General features: G+C 40.4%; 1 protein-coding gene across 1 annotated transcript in view; it reads left to right on the forward strand.

The window, feature by feature from the left end:
- Positions 1-25462, forward strand: part of DCC (DCC netrin 1 receptor) — a 967455-nt gene that overhangs the window by 821112 nt on the left and 120881 nt on the right. The window contains exon 17 of the mRNA XM_078852711.1: positions 24273-24368. Within this exon, the coding sequence (XP_078708837.1) occupies positions 24273-24368 (96 nt within the window). The remainder of the gene's footprint in view (positions 1-24272; positions 24369-25462) is intronic.

Genomic DNA, 25462 nt, shown 5'->3' on the forward strand with positions numbered 1-25462 from the left:
TATGACTGAAATGCACTGTAGTGTGTGTTTGGTTTGTTTATGCTCTGGGTGTTGTTTTGAAATATGTTAAATATTTAATTAAGTATAATTTGGATTCCAGAGCAATAGGTTTGTTCATTAATGAGCAATCAGATTTGCCTGACATGATTTACCTTGCACAAATCCATGCTGACTCACTTCTGTGGTAAATCCTTAGCAACCTAAATCCATGGTTGGAGATAATTTAATTAATAGAAATAACATTATAAACTCACTTTTGAGGGCCTCAGGGAAATGGCTTTTATGAGCTTCTTAAATGAAGAAAAATGCATACCTTCATGAACTGGGACAGCAGGGACATCTTAGGGGAGAATGGCAGAGAGCTTGGAAATGGGAGTGAGAGAAGGATTCTGACTGGAGCAGGAACACACATGTGGCCTGGTTTCAGAAGGGTTGAGCATCAGCAATTCCAGTTAAAATCCATGGGAACTGCAGGTGCTCAGCCCATCTGAAAATCAGGCCAATAGGCAACATAGTGGCATAAGTGAAACATTTGAGAGTTGATGCAAATGGGCATGAGTATCAATTGGTAGATGAATGGGGTTGCAGCAGAAAAAGTAACCAACAAATTAATGTACCATTGGAAGGTGCTTAGATACTATGGTAATGAGGGTAACATAAGAACTTGAGTAGTGTGGAATAGATTAGGATAGAATAACAAGGTATAAGATAAGCAAGGCTACCAAAGAGTAGAAGAAATGGTGTGTAGAATGTATTAGTATTCTTGTATAGGTGAGGCTGTCAAAGGTGCTACATAAATGTAGTTTATCACATGACTCTGCAATTTTGCTACCACTTCTGTACACACCATATATGTGTGCATATATAAACCTCTTTCCAGGAACTATCTATGTGTTCGGCACTGTACAATACACAATAAGAAAGAGTTCTTGCCCCAAAGATCTTACAGTCAAAAAAGATAGACATGGACAATGGGATGCAAATGAAAATGTAAACATGAGGATAACTTACTATTGTTTTTTACCCATAAACTTGTGGGCATGTTATAATTTGCTATTATTAAGCTAGGCACTGCATATTCACCTCGTACATGAGAATTACTGCCATAAGGAGCTTACAGTTGAAAATATGCCAAAGGATGGGAAAAGGAAGTGGTGTTATTCCTATTTTACAGATGACAAACTGAGGCATAGAAAGCGCAAGAGTGAAATCCTGCCCCCATTGAAATCAATGTGAGTTTTGTCAGCCAGGATTTCACCTCAAGTGACTTTCCAGTATCATACAGTGTGTCTCTGGCTGAGTTAGAAACCAAACCCAGAATTTCTGTCTTATGTCTTAACCATAAAACCATCCCTCCACTCTTCAGCTCAGCTTCTACAGTTTAAAAGCCCTATCTACTTTGCCAGTACAGCTTATCAATAATCACTAGCCGAGCATCCAGTGCATACACTTATACTAGTTAAAAGCCTGCACTGTTGTCTGGATGTAATTCGTGTTATGAGGCGACAGAGCTTACTGGAAGAAACTGTTAGGCAACACACATAGAAAGAATGCAAGTGCAAAACATGCACATTGTCTACCTGCAATACGCACATAAGAACGGCCATACTGGGTCAGACCAAAGGTCCAGCTAGTCCAGTATCCTGTCTTCCAACAGTGGCCAATGCCAGGTGCGCTAAAGGGAATGAATAGAACAGGTAATCATCAAGTGATCCATTCCTTGTCACCCATTCCCAGCTTCTGGCAAACAGAAGCTAGGGTCACCATCCCTGCCCATCCTGGCTAATAGCCATTGATGGACCTATCCTCCATGAATTTATCTAGTTATTTTTTTGAACCCTGTTATAGTCTTGGCCTTTACAACATCCTCTGGCAAGGAGTTCCACAGGTTGACTGTGCGTTGTGTGAAATAATACTTCCTTTTGTTTGTTTTAAACCTGCAGCCTATTAATTTCATTTGGTGACCCCCTAGTCCTTGTGTTCTAGAAAGGAGTAAATAACACTTCCTTATTTACTTTCTCCACATCAGTCATGATTTTATAGACCTCTATCATATTCCCCCTTAGCCGTTTCATACCCCTAATCATTTTTGTTGCCCTTTTATGAACCTTTTCCAATTCCAATATATCTTTTTTGAGATGGGGCAACCACATCTGCACACAGTATTCAAGGTGTGGGCGTACCATGGATTTATATAGAGGCAATATGATATTATCTGTCTTATTATCTATCCCTTTCTTAATGATTCCTAGCATTCTGTTCATTTTTTTTACTGCTGCTGCACATTGAGTGCATATTTTCAGAGAACTATCCACAGTGACTCTGAAATCTCTTTCTTGAGTGGTAACAGCTAATTTAGACCCCCCCCCATCATTTTATATGTATCGTTGGGATTATGTTTTCCAATGTGCATTACTTTGCATTTATCAACATTGAATTTCATCTGCCATTTTGTCACCCAGTCACCCAGTTTTGAGATATCCTTTTGTAGCTCTTTGCAGTCTGCCTGGGACTTCACTATCTTGAGTCGTTTCGTATCATCTGCAAATTTTGCCACTTCACTGTTTTCCCCTTTTTCCAGATCATTTATGAGTACGTTGAATAGTACTGGACCCATTACATGTTACAACTTTGGCTTTTATTACCTAACCGCAACATACCAACCTTCCTTCCCAGTTGTTTGGACCCAGCAGTAACACTTCCCTACCTCCCCACTTTCCTACCTCTTGTCCCAGGAACCTCTCTCTGCTCTGGGTTCAAACATGACGTTAAGCTTCAGAGTGACAGACAGTGGCAATCATTATATAGATATGTACAAGGTGTGGTAACATAATATTTGTAATATATGGATGAGACAGGTGATAAACTAGATTTGTCACGCACCTTTGAGTGCCTCACCTACACTCTGCTCACTAATTCTGACATGTTAAATCTTTAGTCAGTCACCTGCCATTAAAAAAAAATTTGTTCCTGTGCATTTTTCCCCTCTAGTGTTAAGTTTCCGCCAATTAGGCAGTGTCAAGGTTCCTCCCCCACTCTGAACTGTAGGGTACAGATGTGGGGACCTGCATGAAAACCTCCTAAGCTTACTTTTACCAGCTTAGGTTAAAACTTCTCCAAGGTACAAATTAATTTGATCCTTTGTCCTTGGAATAACCACTGCCACCACCAAACTCTAACTGGGTTTACTGGGAAACGTAGTTTGGACACGTCTTTCCCCCCCCAAATCCTCCCAACCCTTGCACCTCACTTCCTGGGAAAGGTTTGGTAAAAATCCTCACCAATTTGCATAGGTGACCACAGACCCAAACCCTTGGATCTGAGAACAATGAAAAAGCATTCAGTTTTCTTACAAGAAGACTTTTAATAGAAATAGAAGTAAATAGGATTAAAGGAATCACCCCTGTAAATTCAGGATGGTAGGTACCTTACAGGGGAATTAGATTCAAAACATAGAGAATCCCTCTAGGCAAAACCTTAAGTTATAAAAAAAGACACGCAGACAGAAATAGTCATTCTACTCAGCACAATTCTTTTCTCAGCCATTTAAAAAATCATAATCTAACGCATACCTAGCTAGATTACTTACTAAAAGTTCTAAGACTCCATTCCTGGTCTATCCCTGGCACAGCAGCATACCAACAGACCCAGACCCTTTGTTTCTCTCCCTCCTCCCAGCTTTTGAAAGTATCTTGTCTCCTCATTGGTCATTTTGGTCAGGTGCCAGCGAGGTTACCTTTAGCTTCTTAACCCTTTACAGGTGAGAGGATTTTTCCTCTGGCCAGGAGGGATTTTAAAGGGGTTTACCCTTCCCTTTACATTTATGACAGGCAGAATAGGCAATGTATTCAGTAGTGCACTAGCGAAAGGCTTACGATCCAATATCTTGTAACCCTAAATTTAGTGATGGTCAGGTAGGGGAGTGGCAATCACCAAGTACCTGAGCTGAACTTTAGTATTAGAAATGTAAGCAAAAGGAATTGATGTAGACATTGCAGGGATGGATTTTAAGTGACAGGCCACAACTTAATTAAATTTAAACACAGGGGAGGGAATCACCCGCCCGTACCAGGCATTTTAAGTGCTGGGATTACAGGGCTCCTACTATCTAACCCATAACTCGGGGTAGGCTCTCCTCAGCCAACCCCTAGGACTCACTCACTCTTCTGAGTTCTACCACCCACTCACTCTATAACACGGCACAAGGTACTAAAAGGGGGAACCTCCGCCCTCAAAGGCCACAGGACCATCCCTATCCCATTAGCACAAGGTCCATCAGTAAAATCCCAGGTTTTTTACTTCTGGCCACAAGTTGCAATGAACTAACATCCTTACCAAGTACTATCAATAATTAAATACTGTTCCTATTTAACTTAACTGTGTCTCCAAGATGCTGTGAGAAGGGCATAAAAATTCTCCATGCCTCTGCCAATCTGGTCCTTCTGAGAATCAAAAATTCCTTTCTGACCCCCAAACTGGTGATTGGTCAGATCCACAACATCTGCAAAACACAGCTTTGAACTAGCAATTCAGGACAGAGAGAGTGGGGCTGCTGGAACAGAACACAAAGAAGCTCCATATGGCCTAGGCTAGGGTTTAAAAAGGGAGGGTGAGGACCCAGTCAGCTTCCTTCTTCCCCAAGTTAGCCAATAAGTAGCTAGACATTTTTAAAGTAGGGGGATCCTGCAACTCCTCAGTAAGTGTTCTCCTCCTTCTCCTGTTCAAGATGCAGATAGGTACCAATTTCAATGGGATTAGGTGCCTATGTACTTTTCAAAATCCCACTAGGTTTCTATCAGCAGCATTAGATACCTCAATACTTTTACAAATCTGGCCCTAAATCCACCAGCTGGAAGCAGTAGCAGACTCATCAACCTCTTAATGGGCTATCCATTAGATGGAGCCAAAGACCCACAATCTCCCGGAATAGGTTATTTTAGCAGGTCCAATAAATACATTACTTTATTTTTCTCAGTGACTGGCAATATCACACCAAAATAGGTGGTTCTTCATAATATGTGATCTCCCAAACAAAACATTATGCCTTAATCTGTCTACCTGCACCTCATCTCAGGTTTTCATGGACTTTTAGTATCCCAGAAGTCTTCTTAATTACCTAATCAGCCTTCAGCTGCTTGCTCCAGAAGTAACCCAAGCAGTACAGTTTGAATATTGAATAAATCACTTCAAAAGCATAAAGGACAGCACTCACTTTGTCTTAATAATTGTTGGGGGTCCCCTTTCTTGTGGTGATTGCCTTGAATATGATTGGCGGGTACTAACACTTGAAAGTCAGCATAAATTAAACAGAGTGATTAATCCCATGAGAAAGTGGTCATACTGCCTGGGAAATACTCTTCTTGGGCATGTCAGAATATAAAAATCTGGAATGACTTCAGCTTTGTAAGTGAAGAATTTGTTATATTTTCTTTTGCGGTGTTTGAAAGATATTTGTGTCAGTCTCATAAATTTCAGGTGCAATCATCCACTGCTCTCATTCAACCTCTTCTGTGTCAAAAGAATCAGTGGTTGACTGATTCCCAAATGAATAATTCGAACAAGAAGGCCCATTTGCAATGTGCTCTCTTTTTTCCCCCTTATGATTATAAATAGCAAGGTTATTGCCTGATTAATGGATGTTTTGACAAATGCTCAATACTGGAACTTCCACACATGCCCATTCTAATCTTTTACGCATAAGTTACAATGATTTTTGTACTGATGCAACTCAAAAGGCATTAAACCTTGTAATGAGATGACTGGGCTCACTTCCATGGAGCTTTGTGTTAAAACTTACTCATGAAATCAAAAGTGAAAAAGAACAGGAAAGAAGCATACCAGAGTTTACTAAATGTGCGACTATCGGCAAAAACTTTGAGTAAGTGAAAAACGAATAAGTCTGGCACTGGAACAACTGATTCACTATGATAAACTGAATGAAACATTTTATGATCTTTAAAGCTTTATTTCTTTGTTAATACCATATGTGAGAGAGCAAATAAACAATACTTTGGTGAGCATATGAAAGGACAGGCAGTGTGTGCCAAAGTATAGGGTACTAGATTGGGAGCCAGGTGATATGGGTTCTAGTCTCAGTTCTGTAACTGACCTGCTGGGTGACTTTTGGGCAAGATATTTCAACTGTCTCTGCCTCAGTTTCCCTGATAATGATGTTTCCTTTTCTTTGTAAAATACCCTGAGATCTATGTGTGAGGAGTACGATATAAAACCACCTGTTACGATTTAACTGTTGAAAAAACTCTTACTAATCAAGTATCAGATGAACACAGTATTGAATTTCAGTAAATTAAAGGAATGTGAATTTCATTGTTTAAAGTACATCTTTCCCTTTTTACCTATTTATGAACAGAAGAAGAAAACATAATTTAGGAGCCAAAATCTCAAAGGCTCATAAGTACCTAAATCACTTGTGAAAATGAGACTTTGCTGCATTCAGAGTTGCAGCACCTATGCCTAAATACATTTTAAAAATATGGACCTTCATGTCTAAGCGTCTTAAGAAAGAAATCAAATTGATCTCCTTGAGCGTGATGGTAATGTAGGAGTTCATCTACAAGCACATGAAAGGGTTTCTTTGGGAAACAGGAGTACACACCTTTAAATATTATTCTCTTTTTAATGTAAACCTTTGATGCTTTTTCACCACCCCTGGAACTGAATCTCCTAAAACACAGCCCTCGTACATAATCTAGATAAGGACTTTTTAAAGAATGTGGGGTTTTTTTCTGATTTAAACTGCTCAAATAAGAACTTCTATTTTTGACTTCATTCTTCCCTATAAAATAATTTGTACATTGTTGGCACTATCTACAGGTAAATCCTGGTTTTAAAAATCTCCCAGGGATATTTGAACACTTCATAAAACTGAGAGTTTCAGTTAAACTTTGCAGCATCAAAACTAAGCTCCTGTGTTGCTTTTAGAAGGATAGATGGAAGAGGGACTCCACTACTGTGGAGTAGAGCAGCTCTATGGAAGTTTTTGGTTCTCTTAAGCCCTATAGAGCTTAATGGCTCTGTAGGACTGAAGCTGCCCATCTATGGAAATAATGAGCTCCACAGTGTAAGCCTAGGGGATGTAACCAACCTTTGTTAACCAGTAGTTTGGAAAACAAGGGTTAAACTGTAAATGATAAGCATCAATACTACTAATAAAACTCACACAGAGAAACATTTTAACCACACTTACATGCTGTAGTTCTATGCTTTTCATATACCACTCCTGAAGGAATTCTGCACGCACACACACAAAAATTCTGCACACAATATTTTAAAATTCTGCATATTTTATTTGTCAAAATAAATCATCATACCAGTTTCAATTATCTTGGTAATTTATTTCAAAATACCTGTCAACAAGTATGTCTGTAACAATACAGACAATGAAAAAGGTTCAGGAAATGTTCTTTTTTAAATTTTTTTGACAAATGGATTCCTTACTAGGCATATTAATAAAGAACTTTGAGTAATAATTCCTTTAAACTACAATACAGAAACACATTTTGTGCACTCCTCAGAAGCAATGCAAAGGCTTGGGGGAGTCAGGGGTAATGGAAGAGCCGAGGGAAAGGGAAGTAATTGCTGGGAAGGAGGCTGGGTGTGAAGCTGGAGGCTTTTGGGGTGTGAGTGGGAGAAGTATGGAACAGTTTGGGGGTTTTTTGGGGGGAGGGATATTAGGGATTAGTGGAGCCTTCCTCATGCAGACCCTAACCTCTCTCATTCAATCAGGCACCTCTGCCCCACCCCATGTCTCCCTGCACCCTCCCTTCCCCTGACCTCATGTGTCCCTGCACCCATCCTCCATCCCCATGTGTCCCTGTACTCCTGTCTCCGTGCACCCACTCCCCCCATCCCATGTGCCCCTGCACCCCACTCCCATTCAGCCTCTGCCCCAGTCTGTCCCCCTCCACTGAACCACAGTCTGTGGCCCCCCCAGAAGCCCCATGTGCCCCACTCTGTCTGTCCCCCATCATATGTGCCTCCTCTTCTGGCCCCGCAGACAGGGTGCTTAGGGAAAGGAGTACTTGTGGTACCTTAGAGACCAACCAATTTATTTGAGCATAAGCTTTTGTGAGTTACAGCTCACTTCATCGGATGCATACTGTGGAAAATACAGAAGATGTTTGTTTTTATACACACAGATGCACTGTGTATCACTACAAAAAGTTTATATCACTACAAAAGGTTTTCTCTCCCACCACCCCACTCTCCTGCTGGTAATAGCTTATGTAAAGTGATCACTCTCCTTACAATGACAGGTTTCAGAGGAACAGCCGTGTTAGTCTGTATTCGCAAAAAGAAAAGGAGGACTTGTGGCACCTTAGAGACTAACCAATTTATTTGAGCATGAGCTTTCGTGAGCTACAGCTCACTTCATCAGATGTTTACCGTGGAAACTGCAGCAGATGAAGTGAGCTGTAGCTCACGAAAGCTCATGCTCAAATAAATTGGTTAGTCTCTAAGGTGCCACAAGTCCTCCTTTTCTCCTTACAATGTGTATGATAATCAAGGTGGGCCATTTCCAGCACAAATCCAGGGTTTAACAAAAACGTCTGAGGAAGGGGGGGGAGGGATTAGGAAAACAAGGGGAAATAGGTTACCTTGCATAATGACTTAGCCACTCCCAGTCTCTATTCAAGCCTAAGTTAATTGTATCCAAATTGCAAATGAATTCCAATTCAGCAGCCTCTCCCTGGAGTCTGGATTTGAAGTTTTTCTGTTGAAATATCGCAACTTTCATGTCTGTAATCGCGTGACCAGAGAGATTGAAGTCTTCTCCAACTGGTTTATGAATGTTATAGTTCTTGACATCTGATTTGTGCCCATTTATTCTTTTACGTAGAGACTGTCCAGTTTGACCAATGTACGTGGCTGAGGGGCATTGCTGGCACATGATGGCATATATCACATTGGTAGATGTGCAGGTGAACGAGCCTCTGATAGTGTGGCTGATGTTATTAGGCCCTGTGACGGTGTCCCCTGAATAGATTTGTTGGCACAGTTGACAACGGGCTTTGTTGCAAGGATAGATTCCTGGGTTAGTGGTTCTTTTGTGTGGTATGTGGTTCTTGATGAGTATTTGCTTCAGGTTGGGGGGCTGTCTGTAGGCAAGGACTGGCCTGTCTCCCAAGATTTGTGAGAGTGTTGTGTCATCCTTCAGGATAGGTTGTAGATCCTTGATGATGAGTTGGAGGGGTTTTAGTTGGGGGCTGAAGGAGACGGCTAGTGGCGTTCTGTTATTTTCTTGGTTAGGCCTGTCCTGTAGTAGGTGACTTCTGGGAACTCTTCTGGCTCTATCAATCTGTTTCTTCACTTCCGCAGGTGGGTATTGTAGTTGTAAGAACACTTGATAGAGCTCTTGTAGGTGTTTGTCTCTGTCTGAGGGGTTAGAGCAAATGTGGTTGTATCGCAGAGCTTGGCTGTAGACAATGGATCGTGTGGTGTGGTCAGGGTGAAAGCTGGAGGCATGAATAGCGGTCATGGGTAGGAATGAAACTACAGCATTTGCTCAAGAAACTCCCTGAAAAAGCACAAGATCAAATCCGCACAGACACACCCTGGAACTCTGACCTGGGATATTCTATCTACTACCCAAGATCCATAAACCTGGAAATCCTGGGCGCCTGATCATCTCAGGCATTGGCACCCTGACAGCAAGATAGTCTGGCTATGTAGACTCCCTCCTCAGGCCCTACGCTACTAGCACTCCCAGCTACCTTCGAGACACCACTGACTTCCTGAGGAAACTACAATCCATCGATGATCTTCCTGATAACACCATCCTGGCCACTATGGATATAGAAGCCCTGTACACCAACATTCCACACAAAGATGGACTACAAGCCGTCAAGAACACTATCCCCGATAATGTCACGGCTAACCTGGTGGCTGAACTTTGTGACTTTGTCCTTACCCATAACTATTTTACATTTGGGGAGAATGTATATCTTCAAATCAGTGACACTGCTATGGGTACCCGCATGGCCCCACAGTATGCCAACATTTTTATGGCTGACTTAGAACAACACTTCCTCAGCTCTCGTCCCCTAACGCCCCTACTCTACATGCGCTATATTGATGACATCGTCATCATCTGCACCCATGGAAAAGAAGCCCTTGAGGAATTCCACCATGATTTCAACAATTTCCATCCCACCATCAACCTCAGCCTGGTCCAGTCCACACAAGAGATCCACTTCCTGGACACTCCAGTGCTAATAAACGATGGTCACATAAACACCACCCTCTACCGGAAACCTACTGACCGCTATTCCTACCTACATGCCTCCAGCTTTCACCCTGACCACACCACACGATCCATTGTCTACAGCCAAGCTCTGCAATACAACCGCATTTGCTCTAACCCCAGAGTAGGGTGGGGCGATAAACACCCATTTGTGTTTATAAAAACAAACATCTTCTGTATTTTCCACAGTATGCATCCGATGAAGTGAGCTGTAGCTCACGAAAGCTTATGCTCAAATAAATTGGTTAGTCTCTAAGGTGCCACAAGTCCTCCTTTTCTTTTTGCGAATACAGACTAACACGGCTGCTACTCTGAAACCGGTGCTTAGGGAGAGAGCAGAGGCTGCATTCCTCAATCAGCTGTTTCGGTTGGTGAGCGTCTATCCTCTGTTCTCGCACCACAGCAGCCACTGGTGGGTGAAACGCATAACTCTAGTGCCTCTCTGGCAGAATGTATTTTTTGCAGAGGAAAAAAAATCTGCTAGGGGACACGAATTCTCCGCGTGTGCAGTGGCGCAGAATTTCCCCAGGGGTAATATACCCTGTTAAGACTACAAACTAGTGGTTATGTATAACCGGAGTTTCACTCCTTAAATGAATGTTAAATGGAATTAGTTCCCCTACAGTGCTTGCAAACCAAATGTTGCAGATTTGCAATAACTGTGAGGAGCAGGAAGGTGAAATTGACTAGAAAAACAAAGTGAAACTTACTAGATAGTTTTTGTTTCCTACACTGAATGAAGTGTAGATCGCAACAAGAGTATAAAAAATAAATGGTAAAAAGTGAATTAGAGTTATTTCAAACTCCTTCACATTAATCATCTATCATATGTGAGTAGAACAGTACAAGAAAATTCTGGGATGTGTTAAATTTGATTTAGTCGCTCTTCAATGTGTTGCAACACTACATTATATTTTACATTGTATTAATTTTGGCTGAAATCTGCTTCTCACCAGTAGAGCTTGAGTAGTCAGGATCCAGGCAGGATAAATGCAGATAAATTGGTGAGGTGAAATCCACTTCCCAACCAGCCAAAGGCTCATGGTAGCAATAGCAGTTGTACCCAAGCCAACCTGCTCACAGAGGGTGTTGAAGCCACTGGTTCAAAGTAAACCTGGAGCACATAGCATTCTCCCCATCACATGCCTCAGTGCTGGCCTATGTGGAGCCAGTTCAGAGACCCTTTCTGAGGCACATGGAATGCCCAGCTATCTCTGCAGAGTTGTGCTTCCTGCGGCTACCATGTTCCCTTATGGTCGTGCACTATAGTTCTGTGTCTATCCATTAAACATTGGAGATCACATCATTGCTCACAGAATGAGAGCAAAGAGAATATCAACAAATACAAGCAGATGAAGCACTTGAGATCTGAAGTTATATTTTAATGAACATAACATAGGGAACATCAAAGGACTTCACCTCCCTTTTAACTACAGATTAGATTAAATTTGACCCTCATACATAAATGAAGCAAATGATTATTTTGGTTTGCTGCAAACCGAGAGTGAGAGATCTCTTCATTTTGTTTAATCTCTGCAGATGACAGTTCTGGATTCCAACAAAGACATGAAAGGAAATGAAAGTGTTTTTTTTTATTATAGGTTTAGGGTTTTTCTTCCCTTTACATTTTTTTAAAACAAAATGGAGCAGTAGAAATCAAACAAAAACATGTTATGTTTTATGCAGCTCCACTTTCTCCCTCAAAGATCAAATTAAAGCACAGCAGCAGCAAGAAAAAGCATTTCAAAACTCCAGGGACTGTTCATTCTATTTCCTTCCTCTGAGAAATGACTGCAAAATGATTCATTGCACCAAACATTACACAGACTGATTTTTCTTCCTTCTTTCCTTCTCCCTGTATTGTGGCCTCAGATCCTGGTTTCAGTGCAGAGACCCAGCAGCATCTACACTATGGCTTAGGTTGGCTTAACTACATCTCTCAAGGGTGTGACTTTTTCACACCCCTGGGTGATGGAGCTAGTTCATCCTCTTTTAGGTGTAGACAGGGCCTCACTCTGGGGCAGAGGGTCAACACAAGACATATGTGCTGCTTCAGTCCTGGTCTTGAGTGGTACAGAGGCCTTGTCCTGGCCTTCAGCCAGGGTGAATTTCTGCCAACCTGTGTAATGAGGCTTGGTGCTGGATATCTCCACAGAGCCCGTGCTGGATATCTCCTCTCAAGCTCCTACCACTCTGGTTATTGTTCTTATGCTTGCAATAGTGTCTTTACAGAAATAGTGGGTCAATAGAAACCAGGGTCCCATTGTGCTGGGCACTGTTCACACACATAATAATGGACATGCCCCATTTTGAAGGTCTTACCATCTAAATGGGCAAGACAGACAAAGGTGGGAGAAAGCAAGTATTATTACTCCTTTTTCTGAATGGATGGGCAGACTGTAGACCAAAGGTGGACACTGCAGCATGCACAGGCTTTCCCTCAAACCCATATTTCTCACATGAGCTCCCAGAGTTTGCCTCTCTTCCCCATGCACCAAAATCCTGCAGCAGTTGCTGAGTCTGTCTCCTCACTCATCGAGGGCAAGATTTGAATCCTCGCGAGAGTGAAAGAAGAGAACGGCAACTAAAGTTGAGCAGGAGAACAAGAGACTAGGGCAATGCTGCAATGTAGCCTAGTGACTAGCGCACTGGATAGAAATTCAGAGGACCTGCGTTCTATTCCTGCCTTTGCTATTAGCCTGCTAGGTGACCTTGAGAAAGTCACTCATCTCCCGCTGCCTCCATCTGTAAAGTGGGAAGAATGACATTTACCTCTTTCGTAAAGCACTTTGCTCTCTAGTGGTGAAAAGAATTATATAAGAACTAGATTTTAGTAGTAGTGTTCCTTGCAGCAGCGCAGAATGCCAGAGAATAAACTCCTTGGACCCAGTTTCCTGCATAAATGAGACAAATATCACAAAGGAATAATTTAGTTACATTACCAAATGGTAATAATCAAGTGACAAGTGAATTTTCTCAAAGATTTGTTATCTCTACCAAATACAGTGGTGTGCCCTGATGCAGAGCAGAGCAAAACTGTGAAATAGGTCCTAAGTACATACATTCACATTTCCCTGAATGCAAGTACCATTTCTGTGAAGTCAGACAGCCTTTTCCTGCTCCAAAAGTCTCAGTATTACTTTCTGTACATGTACCTAAAGAAATCCTGCACAAAGCCAAGTTTACACTACTCACACAGTGAGTGCATTTTACGAGGAAGCCAGAATGCCTTGTAGATTATAGTTATTCATTTTTAATTCATTTGTCCATATATCTTTTGCTTTAGTTTTTGCTACACCGTTTAACTTTTACTGATTTCAGCTGTGTTTGTAACATAAATTCCAAACACATATGCCATTTATTTTTGTAAACTTATTTAGCTTTATAACTTATACAGTATGCACTGAACTTGTAATGCACTGTGGGAGTTGTAAAGGTTCATGTCTCCACAGGGGAGGAGACCTATTTCTAAGCATGTTCAAGTTACAGTCATTCTTTGAAAGCCTGTACGCTTTGTTATGATGCACATAGGACATGACTCAAGAGAAATCAGTGAGCAGGTATATTGCATGATGAGATGACATCTTAAAAGCTGCTGTATACATGGGATTTGCTCTTGATGGGATCTCCTGAGCTGCATTAAAATTAATGCAGATGATTGTTTAACAGAGAAGAGAGAATTTATAATGAGAATCAAACTCCCTAATTTTTTAGAAACAAAGTATTTCTAGAGGCAGTACATGTATCTCTATATATACACAATTGACTCCAATATATTGTGGCACAATTAACAGCCAATCACAATGAAATATTTTAATATCATGAAACTCACCAGTTGAAAGTCATGTTACTACCTCAGTGCCTTAGGATTGTTTGTTGTCTGAAAAGACACACTGGCCCTGTGGATATGCATACATCTAATTCTCATAATGATTCATTGACTGTCTTCGGAAGGCAGGGAAGCAGAGTGCTGAAGGAGTCATCCAAGTGAAACGTTACTATACAGGTCACAGAAGAGGCCAAATCCTGTGGTACTGACTCCAGTCGAGGAAAGTCAGTAGGAGGCCTGCCTGAGTAAAGACTGCAGAATTTGCTCCTATAACACTCCCCATTACATCTTTAGTGGATTAGGTTAATAACTGGCATTGGATGAAGAACGGAGGGCAAGCTTGGGCCTTTCTGCAAAACAGGTGAGCCAGGACCTCTCTCCACCCCCTGAATCCCTGGGCAGCAGCAGCATGGTAACACTGCAGTCCCTGGGCACCATTATAAATTAAACGTAAACACTATTTTTTAAATGTAACCAAGTGTTTATATACTATTATGTTGTTATTATTTGTATTACCATAGCGTCTGGATGATCCGACTGAGACCAGTGCCTAGCGCACCTGGGCCCTGGACAAACATATAGTGAGAGGCAACCCCTGTACAAAGAGCATAGCCGCAAAGAGGCTAAACAGAGAGGAGACAAAAGGTAGCAGAATGATTAATGCCATTTTACAATCAGGGAACTAAGGCATGGAAAAATGAAGTCTCTCAGGAAGTCTGTGGCAGAGCCAGGATATGAGCCCAGGTGTCCTGAATCCCAGACCAACGTTTTAATCATAAGATCATTCTTTATCCTCTGCAGCAGGTTTGAAAGTTCAGCCCGTCATATTTTGATAGGCCAAAACATTCAGGCTTGAGTGCTCAATTCAGGAGCCTACATTTATATTTAGGAACCTAAACAAAAGCCACTGATTTTTTTAGGAGGTTCACACTCTCATATCTTCAGTATCTCAAAAATCAGGCCATTTACTTAGGTGCCTAAATAGGTATTTAGCTGGTTGAATTTGGGCACCAAATTTAAACCTTTTGGCCTAGGAAAATATTATTGGCTGAATTTTCACATCTGCAGCCAAACTTCAACCTTCACTATTTGTAGATGCTCCCATTGCTTACAGTTTTGTGCACAAATCCTTGGTTTTTCATGTACACAAATAGGAGAAAAGGAGTACTTGTGGCACCTTAGAGACTAACAAACTTATTTGAGTCTCTAAGGTGCCACAAGTACTCCTTTTCTTTTTCCAGATACAGACTAACACGGCTGCTACTCTGAAACAAATAGGAGAGTTAGACCCACATTTTATAGACATGCAGAAGAAATGTTTGAAGTATACCCTATAAGGCTAGTTTAAATTGCATTGTACTAACATGTTTTTTAAATACAGTAATTTCCTCTCTGTTATAATGCAACATACAATTTAACAGAAAGATGAAAAACAAATGCAAGTTCTAGTATATTACAGAATGGCCAATATATTGGTAGTTCTTTTAGTTTACTGAAAATGTGTTCAAAAGACATATATTTCCATTTCATTTGTAATAATAACAATTATCACTTAAAGTGTTCCTTTGCCAACCAAGCAAAAATTCCAAATCACCTGGCCTACTTTATTCACTTTAGTGTTGATCTTATCCATCACTGAAATGCAACCATTTCTGAGGTGGAAGGTGGTTTGTATACAATGCATAGCAGAAGTTAAAGGCAGAAAGTAAAAATTAATTTATCTAGCTGTAACTACAGGAGAAGTTAGGTAAGAAGAAATTAACTTCTTTGAGCATCACCATGACATGTTGTTAATGCTATGCTAATACAATATTTTATAAAGAGAACAGCTAATATGATTAAAGGCTGCTAATAGGATTAAAAGATTGTTTCTAAATAGGATATAATTTTCTTATACTGGGTTCAGGTCTACTTTTCAGTCTTGTTCACAGGGGAAAGGATAAGATTGTGCAAGATGGAGAACTTGTCAATCTTGCTGTTTCTTTGTAATCTCACTGCACCTAATGGCGGTGAAAATATGTTGAATCAGGGCTTCATTGTAACATTAAGGCACATAGACTCATAGACATGTAGGGCTGGAAGGGACCTTGAGAGGTCGTCTAGTGCCGCCCCCTGTGCTGAGACAGGATCAAGTATCCCTGGACAATTCCTGACAGGTATGTGTCCAACGTGTTCTTAAAAACCTCCAATGACAGAGATTTCATAACCTCCCTTGGAAGCCTATTCCAGTCCTTAACTCTCCTTACTATTACAAAGCTTTGCCTAGTATCTTACCTAAATCTCCATTGCTGCAGAATAAACTGATTACTTCTTGTCTTACCATCAGTAGACATGGAGAAGAATTGATCACAGTATGCTTTACAGCCTTTGACATACTTGAAGACTGTTATTTGGTCCCCCCTCTTTTCTCAAGACTAAAATACCCAGTTTTTTAAACCTTTTCTCATAGGTTAGGTTTTATAAACATTTTATCATTTTTTCTGGCTTTCCTCTGGTCTCTCTCCAATTTGTCCGCATTTTTTCAAAAGTGTGATGCACAGACCTGGACAGAGTACCCCAACTGAGGCCTCACCAGTGCAGAATAGAATGGGACAGTTACCTCCCGTATCCTACATACGACACTCTTGATAATACATGCAAGAATTATATTACCCTTTTTCACAACTATATCACACGGTTGACTCATTTTTCAATTTGTGATCCACCATAATCCCCAGATCCTTTTCAGCTGTCCCGCTGTCTCACCAGTTATTCCCCACTTTCTATTTGTGTATTTGATATTTCCCTCCAAAGTGTAGTACTTTCATTTGTCTTTCTTGAATTACATTTCATTGATATCAGACCAATTCTCCAGTTTGTCAAGTTCAGTATGTTTGTGTTGGTGGTGGTGGTGCACACCCATGCTGCCTCAGAGGAAACTTCAAGAAGAAAGCAGAATCCCTCCCTGGGCTTTCCAGCCCTCAAGAGAATCACATCTAGTACTATATTCCTACAGGTAGTGCAGTGAATTCCCTTGGCATGCTTGACCAGCTCTGCAGCCTTCACCATATCCATCTCAAAGAGCAGATGTATTCTGCATAGAGTAACTTGCTATATCTTAGCAGTTTTCTCCGGAGCCAGAGCTGAGTGCCTCCCATTATGAAGAAATTCCTCCTTATTTTACAGAGAGCATTCTTCAGATACACACTGAGTTGTCTCAAAGAGCAAAATCTTGAAGTAGGCAGTGACTCAGACTCTTTTGCTCAAATTACAATGGTGCAGCTTACTGAGTTGCTGCATGTGCTGGGAAACCTTTGTTCCAAACCTGGGCTCTCAACATCTCAGACGTCCATAGCTCTTGTCAATCTGGTTTTCAACCTGCATTTGGCACTTGTTGTATTGCTTAATGATCTCTTTCTGGCAATATGTAATGCTGATGTCAGTAGATTTGTCAACATATGTTGATACTATTGGTCATTGCATGTGGTTGTTTCACAGACCTAAATGGGAGCAGATTGGACTGCTTTTTGGTGGCTTTTTCATTTCTCTCTGAAATAATTTTAGGTGCTTCATTTTCTGCCCTGAGGGATCACTCACGTAGGATTCCACGTTATCACCCCTATCCTGTTCAAGTTATACATGGGGTTGTTAGTAGGGCTGAGGCCTGGGTTGAAGTGTTTCAGTGTGCTGACAACACTCCGCTCTCTCTCCATGTCATTGGACTCAAGGGGTGCAGATAAGGTTCAATCCAGAGAAAAAGAAGTGATGTTGGCAGGCTGAGATAGGGAACTGGAAGATATGGAAAACAGAATGGGCCAGATGCTCAGGTTATGTACCTTTTGTGCCACTCAAATGATTCAAAGGAGCCATAATTCTGCTGTGACTGTCCAGTATAGCTTTCCTCTGCTGGAGGGGAACTCCCTCCTGTGCAGCTGGGCCTTCCATCTCCACCCCAGGTATAGAAGAGGTGGAAGATGGGAGGGGAGTTGTAAGTGGCTGTGATGAAGCAGAGGTCTCTACAGCAACGCTTCACAAGCAAGGGGGCCTAAGGGCATTATATCAATGGCACAGCTTCAAAATTCCCTCAAGCAGCTCCTCAGTATCATCCAGGTCAGCCCCCCTCAACTCATCACATTTGCAGTTTGGATGCTTTGTTAGAATCCTTTTTCTTGTTAAACAGTCATATGGCAGCCATGACCAAGATAGCTGGAGTTTACCTGCCCTTTCTGCAGACCTCACTACGATCCTCCAGGCCTTTGTCTTCCCAAGAGTAGAACACTGTAAGAAGTTCTACACAGGGCTACATCTTAAAACAACTTGGTACAAGAAGCTAGAGCAGGAGGTGGCAGCCTATTTGTTAATCAGGCTATCTTGTCAGGAGCACATTATACCAATACTCTGAGATCTGCATTGCTTCTCAGGCAGAGTTCAAGGTTGTGGGTTTGATGTGTAAAGTCCATAATGACTTGTGACTTGCCTATCTGATAGACTCCCATTTAGGGTGACCAGATAGCAAGTGTGAAAAATTGGGACGGGGGTAGAGGGTAACAGGAGCCCAAATTAAAAAAAGCCCGAAATGTTGGGACTGACCCTATAAAATTGGGACATCTGGTCACCCTACTGCCATTCTCCCTGTGCCTTACTGCGACAGTTGAGATTGGTGCCGTTACTGGAGTTAGAACTCCCTTGGTATATGAGAGAAGGTACTGTTGGCAGGGAATTCATTTTGAGGGCTCTTGGCTTTGTAATTCACCTATATTATTATTTATTCATTGTATTACATTAATATCTTCCAGTCCCAAAGAGATTATGACCCTGTTTCTGACCAGACAAAACAAAAGAGAGACATATAGCTGGAAGGTTTCAGAGTAGCAGCCGTGTTAGTCTGTATTCACAAAAAGAAAAGGAGTACTTGTGGCACCTTAGAGACTAACCAATTTATTTGAGCATAAGCTTTCATGAGCTACAGCTCACTTCTTTGGATGCATTCAGCAGAAAATACAGTGGGGAGATTTATATACGTAGAGAACATGAAACAATGGGTGTTACCATAACACTGTAATGAGAATGATCACTTAAGATGAGCTATTACCAGCAGGACCGGGGCGGGGGAGGGACCTTTTGTAGTGATAATCAAGGTGGACCATTTCCAGCAGTTGACAAGAACATCTGAGGAACAGTGGAGGGTGGGGGGGGGAATAAACATGGGGAAATAGTTTTACTTTGTGTAATGACTTAGCCACTCCCAGTCTCAATTCAAGCCTAAGTTAATTCTATCCAGTTTGCAAATTAATTCCAATTCAGCAGTCTCTCACTGGAGTCTGCTTTTGAAGTTTTTTTGTTGAAGAATTGCAACTTTTAGGTCTGTAATCGAGTGACCAGAGGGATTGAAGTGTTCTCTGACTGATTTTTGAATGTTATAATTCTTGACGTCTGATTTGTGTCCATTTATTCTTTTAAGTAGAGACTGTCCAGTTTGACCAATGTACATGGCAGAGGGGCATTGCTGGCACATGATGGCATATATCACATTGGTAGATGTGCAGGTGAATGAGCCTGTGATAGTGTGGCTGATGTGATTAGGCCCTATGATGGAGTCCCCTGAATAGCTATGTGGACACCATTGGCAACGGGCTTTGTTGCAAGGATAGATTCCTGGGTTAGTGGTTCTGTTGTGTGGTGTGCGGTTGCTGGTGAGTATTTGTTCAGGTTGGGGGGCTTTCTGTAAGCAAGGACTGGCCTGTCTCCCAAGATCTGTGAGAGTGATGGGTCGTCCTTCAAGATAGGTTGTAGATCATTGATGATGCATTGGAGAGATTTTAGTTGGGGGCTGAAGGTGATGGCTAGTGGCGTTCTGTTATTTTCTTTGTTGGGCTTGTCCTGTAGTAGGTGACTTCTGGGTACACTTCTGGCTCGGTCAATCTGTTTCTTCACTTCAGCAGGTGGGTATTGTAGTTGTAAGAATGCTTGCTAGAGATCTTGTAGGTGTTTGTCTCTGTCTGAGGGGTTGGAGCAAATGCGGTTGTATCGTAGAGCTTGGCTATAGACAATGGATCGTGTGGTGTGGTCTGGGTGAAAGCTGGAGGCATGTAGGTAGGAATAGCAGTCAGTAGGTTTCTGGTATAGGGTGGTGTTTATGTGACCATCGCTTATTAGAACCATAGTGTCCAGGAAGTGGTTCTCTTGTGTGGACTGGTCCAGGCTGAGGTTGATAGTGGGATGGAAATTGTTGAAATCATGGTGGAATTCCTCAAGGGCTTCTTTTCCATGAGTCCAGATGATGAAGATGTCATCAATGTAGCGCAAGTAGAGTAGGGGCATTAGGGGATGAGAGCTGAGGAAGTGTTGTTTTAAGTCAGCCATAAAATGTTGGCATACTGTGGGGCCATGCGGGTTCCCATAGCAGTGCCGCTGATTTGAAGGTATACATTGTCCCCAAATGTGAAATAGTTATGGGTGAGGACAAAGTCACAAAATTCAGCCACCACAGTTGGAAGGTAATAGTAAAATGTGCATCTCAGGTAACAGTAAAACGGTCACATTTTTCAGGGTAAGTAGAGACTCCATCTTTAGTCTGAAATATCCCAAAGGTATTGAGTTTCAGGGCACTCTTCAAAGCACATGTATTGGGTAAGCATTTGGGAAAAGCTGAAATGTTAGGTGGGAGGGGGAATTTGGGAGTAGATTTGAATTGAAAGATTAGGGGTTTGTGGAAACTGAGGTGGGGGGAAAAATTTTTCTTCTTGTATGATGGTTGCTGTTTTGACACTGGTGTTTTTAACTGGTTTGGATTGTATTTTTTAATTGTCAAGGGTGCCGAGTGTCATTTTAAATATTTATATTTTAAAACCAAATTGAATACAGAAATAAAAAACTCAACTCCAGAGTGGCCCCATAAGTAATATTAATATACAGTGGGTGCAATTTAAAAGGCAACATTTAGCCATGCAACAGTATTTGACTTTACTGTAGTGTTTTTTAGATTCAGAATAGGATGTAGCTCTGATATTGAGCTCAAATACCACAGCATTAGGGTTTAATAATAAGAGTTTCTGCTGTAAGCTGCTTGAAAGTGACAGAGGAATAAAGAAGCCCTGGTGTGTTGGTGAACCACAGGATGACTATGAGCCACCATTGTAATGTGGCTGTAAAAAAAAAAATCAAATGTGGTCCCAGGATGTTTGCCATGTTTTGTAGCTGTGTTGGTCCCAGGGTATTAGAGAAACAAGGTGAGTGAGGTAATTTCTTTTATTGGACCAACTTCTGTGGGTGAGAGAGACGAGCTTTTGAGCTACACAGAGCTTTTAAGCTACCTTCTTCAGGTCAGACCTTGTACAATGTATTAATTTTCATTGCAGGTCAGAACTAAAGAGCTCTGAGTAGCTTAAAAGCTTGTCTCTTTCACCCACAGAAGTCGGTCCAATAAAAGAAATTACCTCACCCACCTTGTCATCCCAGAATTTATCAGGCAAGTTATTTCCAGTAGAGATAAATTAATACATCACACAAGGCACTGGTAAGACTTCATTTGGAAGACATTTCTGGTAACCCTATGAGCAAGAAAGGTAAATTCAAACTGGAATAGTTGCAGAGAAGAGTTATTAGGATAAACAGGAGAATGCAGATCCTATTTGATGAGAGGAGATTAAACAAGCTTGCTTGTTTAGCATAGCAAAATGAAGGGATATGATTGATCTCTATGAATGCATCTGGGCAGAAACTCAAAAGAGAGGATGAAGACCTATTTAAAGTATGGTAAATGTTATTTTTTATTTTTTTAAATGAGACCTAGTCTATTACTTATTGTCCTAATTAGCAACAGACTTCACTGAAACCTCTGAACTTTTCTTGTTTGTTACTCAAAGCCATAATTCTTTTCCTCACAGCCAAATATCAAACCAAGTTCTCTTGAAACATGATCCATGTTTGCTAATGAGACCCTCACCCAAATTAGTTAAAATGTGAAAGCAGGAAAGTATCATCTGTGTGTGTGTGTGAGAGAGAGAGAATAAGGGATGGTGGATAATAATTTAGAGCTCGATAGACAGTTGTAAGGAAGAATGTGTTTGATGAATATAGCTTCTGTTTATGGATTTTCTGTGAACAGATCACATTTTTCTGCAAAGAATTTGTTTGAAATTGTTTGCCAAATAATTCCTAGGAATAATTTTTGGTCAGTAGATTATTTGTGAGCAATTAATTTCAAGTATTCAATATTGGAGGTTCAAGATGTGTTTTGATTCAACATGTAGATCACATGATATGTTTCAGAGAATAACTTGTAGAATCATACTGTAAAATTTGCAAAATACTAAGCAATTTTTTAAAATTATAATAACAACTATATTTTCATATCGAACCTAAAGATAAAAAAAGTCAGGTACCCACAAAGATTAGAAATCTAAGATAGTAAGGTAGTGTATCGCGGAAATCACATGCATATCTATATTACGTTTCCATGAATACTAAATAATTTCATCATGACGAATGATATTACACTGAATACCAATTGAAGTAATCACTGTGGAACTCTTAGTGTAGAGCATTATTAATGGAGAATGCTCCAGTCATTCTTTAGCCACTTTTAAAAATTTAGCTCTTTTTGGAAATGAACAGAGCATCTACCTGAATATTAAACAAATATGTCACAGTTTCTGCTCAACATAATATTAATTACAAAATTCGGGGGTACTAGCAACACTATACAATACATTGTTAATTATTATTATTTCATTCAGTATAACAACATCTATCATTCCTAACTCATTTAATATTAATGTGGATAAAGTAATTATCCACAGCAATTCCTTTGTAATGTTACATTAATTCATGTCTCCTCACTTAAAATCATTTGTTTCTGTGAAATAAAGAATCTCAAGAAAGTGGTTCCCTATGTTTGGCCCATATGTGAGCATGCAGCATTCTTGGTTAAAATTTACATCAATACAATAACTATCAACTTCCCTACTGAAGAAAATGTGGCCCTGAAGGTATCACTTGAGAACATGCAGCAGAATGGATTGTTTTATTTTCTTCTGAAAACAGTAGCAAAAAGTATTACAAAACTGACCTATTCTGTTTCTTTCTTTTCTTTGGGGGAATATATTTAGAATATTCCTATTGCAATCTATGACACAGAAAGCTATCAAAGAATATTCATGTTGCCAAAAGTTAATTCTTGTATGTCAGTATTTCTGTCCTTCACATCCCACACATTTACAGCATAGCTGGATAGCTTTGGATGTATATCCCTGGATGATTAGTGGTCTTCATTAGTACAACAGTTAGTAAATTATAAATCGCTAACTGCACACCAGAGTGATATACAATGTCTGAGCTTCAAGTCAGGATGCCAGCATTATTCAGATAGCTCAAGGCTTGATAAATTCTCAATATTAGTAAGATCAACAGTAGTAAAATAGCTATTACCAATAAATTTTCTGTCACAAAGTTAGTGAGTGAGATATACTCCTCAGCAGCAATATAGGAATTATAATGGTATGTGAGTTGTTCGAATTTTGGTTCAGAACAAAATCTCCAGCAAAATGGTGGTGGGGGGAACATTTTAAATGCACTGACATGCATTTCAAAAAACAAGTCAGATATATAGTTAGCAATCTTAAAATCTTGGCCTCAAATTCTTCCCCAAATACACTGCCTGAGTACCTGGGTGGTGAGCTGGGGACCTCATCAGGGGTTGGGAAAAAGGAATGTTTCCTATCATTGAAATGGAATGGCAACCACAGCATCCGTACTGACAACTTTCCTTCCATATAGGGGCCAGCGGATCCAATTCCTGATGTATCGCTAAATCCATACTGCATAGTGACACAAAGCAAAACCCCATGCAACATGCAGGGGGAGTGTGAACTCCATGCAGAGTTGTGTATCAGTAGTTACTTCTTGTGGAAGAAAAGGCTGATCTCGCAGTCCTTACTCAGGCAAAACTTTCATTGAATTAAATGGGAACTTTGATTAAAGACTGAGAAAGGACTATAAGGTTGGTCCTAAATTAGAAGCCTGAATGGAATGAAACCAAAAACATGACAGCTTTCTAAGCAGCTCTATAGCTGTTGGTTTAGTTTGAACAGGCATTCACTTGACATATTTTTTTTATTTTTCATGAAAATGCTAATCCAGTCTGATTCAGAGCATTGATTTTAACAATGTGTGTTATGCCTTGTTTGTTTTTGCCTGCAGAGCCAAGTTCCCATTATGTAATTTCTTTAAAAGCCTTTAACAACGTGGGTGAAGGAGTCCCTCTCTATGAAAGTGCCACCACTAGATCATTGACAGGTGAGTTGGCAATGTTGATTTTTATTTTGTTCCATATCAGTTATCATTAGCCTTACCTACATATTCGGCAAACTATTTTGGGAAGCCAATAAAGAAAGAGCTCTTCAACATCCAACTTTCTGCTAAAATAAATCATTATTATTTTTCCACCCCATTTTAAATGGTTGAACTACATGGATATAAGATAATGAATTAATTACACTTTCCTGAAATATATTTTACAGCAGTACATTTTCATTAGCTGATATAAAATAATGTAATGCTTGCACATCCGTTAGTAGTTTGATTGAGTTGGCTTGGGAGCAGCATGAATCCCAAAGCAATTTGAATATCTGAAGATCAGGTTAAAATTGTAGCTGCTGTAACAAATCAAGGACAGAATTTAATTATTTTCTGTATCTCTTATAATTTTTGCTAAGTTTAAATTAATTAATTAAAGCCAAGAACAGTCACAGACATAGATAGGGTCAGGTAGCCAGGTCTCAGATAAGATGAAGGAAAGTATTGCAAATAATTAATGATGATATAAACTCACACAAAACAGAATACCCAGTATTAATCAGGCTACTCACTTACCATGCAACATTTTTCTTCATAGATGTATTCTTCGTACAAAAAAACAGGGTGCCACTAAGTTTAGGGTTCCTTTGGTGATCTTTGTACGTGTATGGGGTTGGGGGATGAGTGGGTGAGACTGAAGAGAGCTAACAAAAAAAAATACAAAAACAAAAACGATTTTCCTCTGGAGTGACACCATCATTTGGTAGTTTTTCCTTGTGTTTCACCCACCATGTTAAGAACTTCCTCGGAGGAAGGAAGCTTATGTCACTGAGAGCAAAAGGACCATTGACAGACAGATTGACTAGGGTGAACCATTAAGGATAATTAAATCAAATGGCAACACTGTAGCTCCAAATGGAAAACCATCCATTGTCCGTATGTTTTTGTGAAGTATTCCCCTAAGAAATCTTGGAAAGTCCTAAAGGTGGGGAAAAACATTCAATGTAAAAGCAAAGACAACTGTGAGAAACCGTATCCAGATGTAATATCTAACAGTGAGCATGTGACTTCAACATTGTTAATATCGCTTCTGG

This window comes from Lepidochelys kempii, chromosome 5 (assembly GCF_965140285.1).
Source record: "Lepidochelys kempii isolate rLepKem1 chromosome 5, rLepKem1.hap1, whole genome shotgun sequence".
NCBI lineage: Eukaryota > Metazoa > Chordata > Testudines > Cheloniidae > Lepidochelys > Lepidochelys kempii.